Below are 11,749 nucleotides of genomic sequence, written 5' to 3' on the forward strand. Positions count from 1 at the left end.
GGATAAGTTGGCGGTTCATTCCGCTGTGGCGACCCCTGATTAATAAAGGGATTAAGATGAAAAGAAAATGAATAAATGAATAGCTGGTATAATCTTGAAACTTTTTTCTAAATCACAAACATTAATTTTGAGGTTATTGTTCAATACATTGCACCTTGTTCATAACTTGTTTATCTTCATCTTCCTCCACATAATTTCCACATTTGAGATATTTCCATCTGCTATATGCTCAAGTACTTAAAGATCTGTATATTCTGCATATGTATGTTTAAGCAATGAATTAGTACATCAATATAGTTATTTTAATATTAAAAAGTTCGGCATTACTGGAGATTTAATTTCAGTAACAGATCTTGAACCCATTGTCCATCCACAGACATTTCAGTAACAGATTTGAGCATTGTCCATCCTAATGGACAGACATATTTGAAAAAATCCTTTAAAGCTTGCAATGTTACAAAAGATTTTAAACTTTAATTAATAAGTCATCCCTCTTTTTTACCATACAATCTATGAAATATTGGCAAACACTTCAATAAATCTGAATAAAAACATTGTTAATGTGGCTTATGTCTGTGTCTGGATCGTGATGCCATGCTGTTTTCAGTGTAGTGGATTTTTTTCAAATTACAACATGTCGAGCTTTACTGCCATTTGATTGGATAACAATCGCCCACTCTCATGGACTGCAGGCTTTAAATTAGATGAAATGCTCAGGAACCACAAAAACATAGACTGACCATTGTAATGTACACAGGGTCCAAAGAGGTTAACCACTCGAGGTTAAGTAAGTAGTTCATTTTTGGATTAACAAATCCCTTAACATGTTGACATTAACAGTACATTTAGCACTTAGGTGCGAGCAAGATGCAGATGCAATTTTTCAAATGCATGATAAATGTTAAAAGTTTGCCTCATTGAGTGCTCGAGTTTCCTTCGGGTTGGCAGGGTATTTATTTCCATCACCACAATGCATTTAATCAACATAAATATGTCCTATTCTAGCTTGGCTGAGAAAACGGCACTTGCTTTAATATTTAATTGTTGGCCTTACACCACACCCCTGTTAAAATGCTCTTTTGGTCGCTGAGGTAATTCATCCTTTCAAATTAAATGGCCCAATGACATCAGCATAAGGAGTAGATTATTTTCCTTTTCCTTCATTAACTTAATTATTTGCCTATCAGTAAACCCCCTTGAGTAATTCATATTTGAGAGGCTGTGGCCATAAATATCAGGCCCTGCGATTGTTTATAATGCGCTGTAGATTCATCCACGCTTTAATCACCATCTGCGTCAGCTAGGGGTTAAACAGGAGAGGAGAGAGAGAGAGAGAGAGAGAGACGATGAATATGTAGGATGGGGGTGATTTTCATTTAGAGTTTTAAACCTTTCACTCATGAGTCAGACACAAACTGTTTGTTATGTAGCATTTTCTCATATCTAGCATTTTATCAACAAAGCAAAGAGTTCAATGGCAGTGTTGAAGGAATGGCTGAAACTCATTTTCAATTGTTTATTTCCTTATGCATCAAGTACATGTCTTTGAAGGCCACACGATCCTTCAAACAGAGTCCTGATATCAGTTGAATAAATTAGATATAATCTATAACAGTTAAATAACATTAAATACACTAACAGCAACAATATGACATAAACTAGCCTAATGGACTAACTAATGCGCCTTTCACAGTTTGCCCTTGTTTAATATTTGCAGAGGATTTACTAGTTCCTCAGGGTTTCTCAGTCAATGCTTACAGGGAGAAAGCTGACACCGGTGACCTCCGGACAATTCTCTGTTAATTAGCATCCACTCTTGTCAACATACTATTAAACAAAATGTCTTCAAGAGACCAACGAGCACAAGTGTCAGTCGGTGACTTGAAGTGCAAAGGCCTCCTCATTTGGTTCAACAGCTTCTTTTTTTAAAAAACCAAAATGTCAATGTTAGAATATATAGCATGGCAATGCTATAAACAGCCAAACTGTCCTTCTTTCAGTATTTAATATTGATGCTGCTCTGCTTGAAGTTAGGAAATGGCTGAAGGTACATTTACAAGGCAATAAAACAGAAAAATATTTCCTTTACATTTTTGAAAACGTTCGCATACAGCCAGCAACATTGTCAAAATTGCTGCATTATGTACGCCAGGCCAGTAGTTGGCGATGTAACTAAGAAATTGTTGTTGCACGTATGAATGGGCTATATGCACAGCAAGTGTTCTTCAGCCAATGATGAACTTCCGGGGAAAGCTTAATGTGACTATTTTCAATTTCACAAGGTTCCTTTTACAGCATCGATGTTGTAATGTAATTAAAATAAATTCAATTAAATAGACTTAAGCATTCATTAAGTTGTTCAAGCGTAAAAAGAGACAAAGGACTGTTTAAACACAGGGGTCGTCATTATTAGCATGTTACCACAGAAATGGCATTAAAAATACTGGAGTAAAATAAATTTCAATATTTTAAAGATATGGCAGGGGAAATATAATGTAATGCGGTGCTTCTTGTTTGGTCTGAATCCCACTTTATATCATATCTCAGCCAGCCATCGCTGTTTTTTTAAAGAAATCTGATCTAAAACGCGGCAATATTGTATGTGCACATATAGCTGTGCATATAGCCCATTAACCGGAAGCACTGGGGCTGGCCGACCGAAATTAAAAGCCCATGTGCATATACCCTATTAAACATTTTAAAAATTCCAGCATGATATTTCAGTTTTTACTAGGGTTTATATAGAGTGAGGTAAAATGTAGTAGCTAAATATTTGACAACTGTTTTGTGAAAAAAATGTAACAAAAAAATAATAAATCCTGGAATCATTGGAATTATACAAAAAAGTTAGTTTGAAATAGTGTACATTTGCAGTTTACAAGCAGCCTTCAAAAAATATTAAGTGCAAATAAACTCGAAGACCATTTTCATGAACTAAGACTTTTTTTGACTATAAATGTCCTGTTAACATTCATAGACAACAGACAGTATCAATCAGCTGTACAGCCCCATTCGCACCAAGTGTAACAGTGATAATGGTATCTTTCTTAAAGGGATAGTTCACACAAAAATGAAAATTCAGTCATAATTTACTCAGCCTTTACTTGTTCCAATCCTTAATGAGTTTCTTTCTTCGATTGAACACAAAAGAAAATATTTTGAAGAAAGCTTAAAACATGTAACCATTGACTTCCATAGTATTTGTTTTCCCTTTATGGAAATCAATGTTTACAGGGTTTCAGCTTTCTTCCAAATATCTCCTTTTGTGTTCAACAGAAGAAAGAAACTCATAAAGGTTTAGAAGGAGAGTTCACTTTTGGGTGAACTATCATTTTAATATCGGTCTAAATATACAATATAGTTGCAATTACAGATATGATAAACCAATAACAGGCAGTGAATATTCACATATGCTTTGAGAATGTTATTGTGTGTACTGAAGGTGTAGACACACATGTAGTTATCATTACAGCTATCATTCTTGGTTTGAACGAGTCCTAATAGGTCAGATTTGACATCAACAGATTTCAGTCTTGAGGTATTGGACTTTAAAGGATAGTTTGCTGTCCAATTCATCAGTGGACACGCAGACTAAAGTTGCCTTTAATTCCTCATAACCCTAGCCTGATCTTTCGGTCTGCTCCGATTTCTTCCAGGTCATCGTCAGAGTAAGAGCCATGAGAGCTGTAGCTCAGTGCCGAGCTGTGCTGCAGGAAGTCTGAATTGCGAGGTAGACTCACACCTACATTAATAGATTGTCTGAACTCTTCCTCGTCTTCTTCGTCTTCCTCTTCTGGGTCCAGATCCTCATCTTCGTCATGTGCACTGCACCGGCTCAGGTCTTTGGGCTTGTTCCCTCTCTTGCCGGATTTACAGCCATCTGTTTCCAGTTGTGCAGCCTGCTCTTTAGCTTTACGGCTGCGCTTCCACTTCATTCGCCGGTTCTGGAACCAAATCTTCACCTAGAAAATAATGTTTTGTTTTGTTTCACTGGTGTTCAAAATATTTCCCTTCATACTAGATTTCTGTATAATTTTCTTATTCTGTTTTTCACCCAAACTAATTTAATGAGAAAACAAATGGTTTAAGGTACTGCTTTAGTAGAAATTCATATCATTTAATTAGTATAGAAATGCATTATATTTAGAAAATGTATGAATGCAATTGTTCAAATGAATACTTTAGTTGTAATCAATTTATCTAACACATACAAATTCTTTTGAGAATATGTTGCTTTCTCCTTCTGTAAGCATTAGAGAATTTACATGATGTGATTAATATACATACCCCTGAATTATTAAACACATTTCTAAACATAATAGTTTTTATAACTCATTTCTAATAACAGATTTTTTTTTCTTTGCTATGATGACAGTAAATAATATTTTACTAGATATTTTTCAAGACACTTCTATACAGCTTAAAGTGACATTTAAAGGCTTAACTAGGTTAATTAGGTTAACTAGGCAGGTTAGGGTAATTGGGCAAGTTATTGTATAATGATGGCTTAGTCTGTAGACTATCGAAAACTTATATAGTTTAAAGGGGCTAATCATTTTGACCTTAAAATGGTTTTATAAAATCAAAAACTGTTTTTATTCTAGCTGAAATAAAACAAATAAGACTTTCTCCAGAAGAAAACATATGATCAGACATACTGTGAAAATGTCCTTGCTCTGTTAAACATCTTTTGGGAAATATAAAAAAAAAAAAAAATTCAATGGGGGGCTAATAATTCTGACTTCACCTGTAGCTGTTTTTAATTTTTTTTTATATAATAGTTTACATATTTTAAATATTATTATTAACCACTGTTGTCTAATGACTTGCCTATAATTAACCTAACTTACCTAGTTAGTCTAATTAACCTACACTGTAAAGTCTTAAACCAATACTTAAATCTATATTTGCTCATTTGTGGTGTCATTAATAAGACACGGCTTTTACATTCTTTTAACATGTAATAAATGTACACTCTTTATGTTTCAAAATCCACTCCTGGCTGTATCAGTAACAAATTTGGACAATTGAATAAATCTGGCATGTTCTTGGTCTGTGGATTCTCCTTTTTGTCAGTGGGTGTATTTAGGGGAATGTTCCAATGTTTTAATGACCAGTAATTTAATTATTTGCTTGGGCATATTAATAAACATTGTGCATTATAATACCCTTTTCTTTTTATTATTTTTTTCTTCTGTATTTGGTGCCACTTAAAATTTAATTTTGTGTATTTACACATGGGCAGGTATTTTTAATAGATAATTAGAAAAATGCATTACTACTATTTAATTTAGAACACAGTATTATACTGTGGGATTACGGTTCACTGCAGGAAACCCTGCTGCCACTATTTTACTGTTAAATTACAGAAAAGCCGTAATTTGCAAAATGGTAATGAAACTGTAGGATTACGGTTCACTACTGGAAACCCTGCTGCCAGTAATTTACTGTTAAATTACAGAAAAGTTGTAATTTGGAAAACAGGAATGGAATTGTAGGATTACGGTTCACTGCTGGAAACGCTGTTGCCAGTATTTTACTGTTAAATTACAGAAAAGCCGTAATTTGTAAAACGGTATTGAAACTTTAGGATTATGTTTCACTGCTGGAAACCCTGCTGCCAGTATTTTACTGTTAAATTACAGAAAAGTCGTAATTTGGAAAACGGTAATGAAACTGTAGGATTACGGTTCACTGCTGAAAACGCTGCTGCCAGTATTTTACTGTTAAATTACAGATAAGCTGTAATTTGGAAAACAGGAATGGAATTGTAGGATTACGGTTCACTGCTGGAAACGCTGTTGCCAGTATTTTACTGTTAAATTACAGAAAAGCCGTAATTTGTAAAACGGTATTGAAACTTTAGGATTATGTTTCACTGCTGGAAACCCTGCTGCCAGTATTTTACCGTTAAATTACAGAAAAGTCGTAATTTGAAAAACAGTAATGAAACTGTAGGATTGCGGTTCACTTCTGAAAACCTTGCTGCCAGTATTTTACTATTATAATACAGAAAAGCCATAATTTGGAATACGGTAATGAAACTGTAAGATTATGGTTCACTGCTGGAAACCCTGATGCCAGTATTTTACCATTAAATTACAGAAAAGCCATAACTTGGAAAATGGTAATGAAACTGTAGGATTACGGTTCACTGCTGGAAACCCTGCTGCCAATATTTTACCATTAAATTACAGAAAAGCCGTAATTTAGAAAAAAGTTATGAAACTGTAGGATTATGGTTCACTGTTGAAAACCCTGCTGCCAGTACTTTGCTGTTAAATTACGAGAACATTTTTTACAGTCATTAAATTAAATTGGATACAAGTATCTTGCAGTATAACTAGTAAAACATCATGTACTGTCATCATGGCAAAGACAAAATAAATACGTTATTAGAAATTACTTATTAAAAATGTTATGTTTAAAAATAGGTTGAAATGTCTTAATGTGTTAATAAATGTCTTAAAATTCACAGAAGGGCTAATAAATTTGCCTTCAACCATACATAAAAATTTACAAAAGAGATACAAATTTAAACAAATTAGTTACTAATTTGTCAAATAGTTATTGTTATGAGAGTGCTGCTTTCTCCTGACCTGTGTCTCAGTCAGCATCAGAGATGTGGCCACTTCAAAGCGCTTGGGTCTTGATAGATACTTGTTGAGTTTGAATTGATTTTCCAGCTCCAGGAGTTGCTGACTGGTGAAGGCTGTGCGTGGTCTCCGGCACTTTCCAATCAGTCCAGACTGAGGTGCCCCTGAAAAGACAGATAGATGATGAAGGAGCTGTGCCAAAAAACTCAAAGATATACGGTGATGACACCAAGCAGAGTAGCAAACAAGAACATAGTCACCTCTCCTTACAACCCCCCCCCCCCCCCCCCCCCCCCCCCTTCATAGATAATGATAACGGCTTTACTTCAGTTTATTGTTGATGACAAGGCTGGGAGATATTGCTTTAGCGGGACAATAAAACACCAGAGAGCACTATTAACTTAATGAAAATTCAATAAATGCTACCAGATAACTTTATTGATGAAGCTTGGACCATTTTAAGTGTTTCTTTATAGTTTTCCTTTGGATGAAGGCTGTTTTAATGGTGCTGTCATTTATGATGCTATGAAAAGATTGAAAATAAAAAAGCTTGCATTAAAGTTCCGTTAGCAGTAAATACTGATTCAATTATGCTGGATAATATTTATGGCATGTGAGTTCACTTTATTGTGCTTTTGCAAAAACATTAAAAATATGTTACGTGCATAGGCCTGTTTATAATTTAAATGTGGCGAAATTCTGAACAAACCAATATATTTGCAATAGCCTATGTAATATTTTAATTATGTTAAACTATTGGGTTTGTCCATATTTTAGCCAAATTTAAGTTGGAGCAACATTTGGGATTGTATAAAAGTTTATAAATCTAAATATATTTGTAACGTTATAATAACTTCATATTGTGTTATACACGTGCAGCTAAATGGTAATATTTTTTTATATCATAGCCTACCTAAATGTAATTTAAAAAGTATACATTAATTCACATATAAACAGTAGGCTAACATATATTTATAATATCTTCGCAGGAGGGCCACATACCGCTGTAGTCTGCAAGGCGAGGCATTAAGAGTCCCGCACGCAGCCAGTGCTCAAGCGGTAATGAACCGGCCATGGCTGCCGCTTTCAGATGATCTGGGTACGACTGCGTGAAACCGGAGTACGCGAAGCTGGGATGCTGCGCTCCTAGTGCCGTGATGGAGTACATTGGCGATGGATACATTCCTGGCATAGACCCTTGAGAAAGTGAGGTTAATCCTGGATGAGAAATATTTAACATGCCCGGTTTGGGTAGGACCCCTGTCTGGAGCTGAAACGTGCGAGGAGGAGAGTTTTCTGTCCGTTTGCATATGTCGATATCAGCACCTTCATTGCACAGTCCCGGGGAATCACCGCGCACGATCCGCTGAGAGCTTTCCGACAGGAGAGCGTCTATCCGAAAGTTCTTCGACTTATCCATGGAGGCAAACTTTCAGAATCAAGTGCGTGTAGAAGTCAAATCTGTTTAAAATCTTTAATCGCTCAAATTTTCACTTAATTAGACCGATGACCTGACAGTCTGTATCGTCGTATTATTTAGGACAGTTATGGACTGTTGTATTACTCTGTGTATGTGCGTGCTTTCATTTCTACGTGCGTGATGCATCGATACGCTAGGAGCGCATGCAGACATCAGTTTTGACTGTCTCGCGCTTCAGCTCGCTCCTCCTAAACACTCCCTGATTGGTTGCATTGTCGCAATGCTTTCTAATTAATTCATTACACTCGCATATATTTAATCAAGCAATACCTTTCACACTTCTGACCATAATCGCTCGGTTTATAAACCATAACTATTTAAACAATTTAGCTACAAACTGGTTACACAAATGTGATTCTGTGCCACAAAACCATGCAGGCAAGGGTTAATTGTTTTAATTGAGATTCTTACACAATTTATAAGTTGAAAAAATAGGCTTCCATTGATGCATAGCTTATTAGAATATATGTGGCTGAGGTACAACCATTAAAAAAATGGGAATCTGATGGTTTAAAAAACTACACATAGTTTTTATTGGAAATTTACAAACAAAAACATCTTTATGGAACATGATCTTTACTTAATATTCTAATGATTTTGGCGTAAAAGAAAAAAAGTCGAATATTTTTTACCCATACAATTTCAGTATACAAAAATGTAGGCTATATAAAGAATTTGAGCCTATATATCAGGAATAAAATACGCAAAAATAATACACATTTTCATAGCATTTAAAAAAAAGTAATTAAGTAACACATTTGGTTACAGTGTATTAAGTGTTTTAAGATTGTAATACTAGCTTATTTTCCCCCAACACTTGCAAACAATGTTTTTTAGCTGTTGCTTTATCAAATTTTTTTATCAAAAAATTTACAAAATAGTCTATTGACAATAATGATGTAATGCTAAAAAATAAATAAACAACATCTAACGATTATGTGGTAGATGGGCTACAAAATACGAATACAAAAAATATATTTGCATTAAATACTGGACAAATTTTGCAATAAACGTCTTTAAAAATCTATGATTGTTTTAAATTAATGGCTCACCTTCATTCAGGTTACAGATTTTTTTATTAAAAAACATATATTTTACTTGCCTAAATGTTATTTAATATTCTTCATAAGATACAGGTCTATGAGCCTACATTCAAAGAAGAGGAAAGTCATGTTTAAAATGTACAGTGTTATATAATAGACGAAAAATATTAAATACAATTTAAATACATTAATATATATTTTAATATAACAAAAATCTTTTTTTTTTCTAAGTGGTGCACTAGATACAGGTTTATTGCTAACTCACACTAACCTTGACAAAGGACACTGACAGACAGGTTGTCCTTTTCCACTGGTCGCGCTCGCAGGTGTGATGCCGCCGCGCGGTTCTCACACTCTGTTTCTTATCAGGTGCAAACATATATAGGCTATACTAATGCACACTAAAGGCAAATGCTGCAGTTGTAATAGGCTATTATGTTATTATTTTCTTTTGGGGGTATAACGACAGATTTCGAAATATCCGTTTATTTGCATGATGTACGCTAACAAAAGCGATTTTGAGAATAACAATATAAGCAATTGGACCGGCTAAGGAGAAACAAATTATAAGTGATCACTGGTTCAATACATAACTTTTAAAGTGATAGTTCACCCTAAAACGAAACTCACTGTTTACTCACCCTCAAGTGTTTTCAAACTATTATGACTTTCTTTTTTCTGTTGAACACTAAAGACGTTATTCTGAAAAATGCTAAAAGTTTTATAGGTTTCCAGCATTTTTTTCTAAATTTTTTCTTCCTCTTTAAACAGAAGAAAAAAAAGAAATAACTTTTGGGCGAATGCATTTGATAATGACAAACGTGTTTTCTTTTTATTTAATTAATTAAAAAAATATATTTATTCAAATACGCTTTACAGGATTGAAAGAAACGTGGTTATTTAAAGAATTCTTTACTGAAAGGTGTTTGGTGAAAGAGGTCTCGTGACATTGCTGTGGAAGCAACCAAGAGCAATTTGTAAGTGTTACGACATGCTGACATCACAATTTATCAAATAAATAAAGCATTTTTTTAAAAATAAAACATTTAAAAATGATTAGAACACGACAAACGCGCTATAATAAAATAATAATAACGTGATTTTACGCAGTCGCTTGCAGAACGCAAACTTGATTGAGAATTAAGCCAGTATTCTTCAGCAGCTCAGAGTCATGCATTCACACCTGAGCTGCAGGATTGCTTTTTTGAAATGATCGACTTTTTTCTCTGAATGTTTTTTTCTCGTGGGAAGTGTGGGGATGCGCTCAGCACTGTCACTGTTCCCAGTCCAGACACGACCTTGACGTTATAATTAATCTCAGTTCATTAGAAAGATAAAGGTCAATTATTAGGCTTCTACCTGTCAATCATTAACTTTGTCTGGGTTTACAGACACAGCAGAGCAGATAATAAACAGATGTCTTTCTTTTCTTTCATTTCTGGAAGGAGAAATAAGCTGCATATATTTTGAATTAGTCAGATTTATTTTAGGAGAATACTAAATAAGAGGTATCAAATGATAATGTGTAATACACATTATTGTTACATATTATATAATTTTGTGTCAAATATCTACATTGTTAAATAATCTTAATTTTAAAGAATTATATAGAATTTTAATATAATTCTTCAGACTAAGAATTATTTACACATATTGTTGGGAAAATAGACAGGGTTTCTGTGGGGTCCTGAAAGTCTTAAATTTCAAAATCTAAATCTTAGGCCTTAAAAAGTCATAAATGTACCGAAATATTAAATAATTTTTTTAAACTTTTATTAAAAAAAAGATAATTTTTAACTCTATTTACCATAATGGCTTAAGTTCCTTACAATAACATTTGTTTAGAAGTGCTCCTTGTATTTACTCCTGAGGTCACCGACCTGGACAGATTGTTGTGCAAAGATTTAATTTATTATAGTTTTTAAGACATGTAAAACATTTGTTAATTTTTTTTTTATTTTGAAGCAAGTTTATATTAAAAAAAATGTGTATAGATACAAGTTGAGCTTGCTTGTTTTTACACAATATTTTAAATATTTTGCTAAGAAATAATATCTAAAATATATATATTTTTTATTATTCATTTATTATTGTAATATTAAATGTATTAAATTATATATATATATATATATATATATATATATATATATATATATATATATATATATATATATATATATATATATTATTATTATTATTATTATTATTATTATTATTATATATTTTTTTTAAAGGGCAACAAAAAAATCTTTTCCAGCTGGTCAATTTGAAAAATTCTTTCGCATTTAGCCCTTCTAAAATTTAATTCATAATGGTCTTAAAAATGTCGTAAAAGGTCTTAAATTTAACTTGGTGAAACCTGCAGAAACCCTGATAAAGCTAAAGTGCACTTAATGGACCATTAATTAACATTACTTGTTATAGGACAAAAGTAGATTTATACATTTATTGATATTTAAATATAATAAAATATAATTTATTTAATTTTAATATCAGAAATGTACCACTAAAATGGGTCAAAAACAAACCATATCATTTTAGCGTTTGGATAAAATAAATTTAAGCTTTTAAAATTTAAATTTTATCTAGAAAGTATATTAAATGGAAGTATTGTGTCTACTTTAATGTTT

At 33.1% G+C, this 11,749-nt stretch overlaps 1 protein-coding gene across 1 annotated transcript; it reads right to left on the bottom strand.

Annotated features, from left to right (window-relative positions):
• Window positions 1-1,484: 1,484 nt before the first annotated feature.
• mnx2a (motor neuron and pancreas homeobox 2a) lies at window positions 1,485-8,183 on the bottom strand. The gene is made up of 3 exons (XM_056465054.1): window positions 7,599-8,183; window positions 6,600-6,760; window positions 1,485-3,962 (listed from the first exon to the last, which is right to left on the bottom strand). The coding sequence occupies exons 1-3, from the start codon at window positions 8,014-8,016 to the stop codon at window positions 3,612-3,614; spliced, it is 930 nt and encodes a 309-aa protein (XP_056321029.1). The 5' UTR covers window positions 8,017-8,183; the 3' UTR covers window positions 1,485-3,611.
• Window positions 8,184-11,749: the final 3,566 nt, after the last annotated feature.

The sequence above is a fragment of the Danio aesculapii genome, chromosome 9 (assembly GCF_903798145.1).
Source record: "Danio aesculapii chromosome 9, fDanAes4.1, whole genome shotgun sequence".
Classification (NCBI taxonomy): domain Eukaryota; kingdom Metazoa; phylum Chordata; class Actinopteri; order Cypriniformes; family Danionidae; genus Danio; species Danio aesculapii.

Coding starts and splice junctions, on each gene's coding strand:
- mnx2a (XM_056465054.1), bottom strand. CDS start 8,016: ATGGATAAGTCGAAGAACTTTCGGATAGACGCTCTCCTGTCGGAAAGC. Junction 6,761..7,598: donor TCGCCTTGCAGACTACAGCG/GTATGTGGCCCT, acceptor CTGTCTTTTCAG/GGGCACCTCAGTCTGGACTG. Junction 3,963..6,599: donor TGATGCTGACTGAGACACAG/GTCAGGAGAAAG, acceptor ATTATTTTCTAG/GTGAAGATTTGGTTCCAGAA.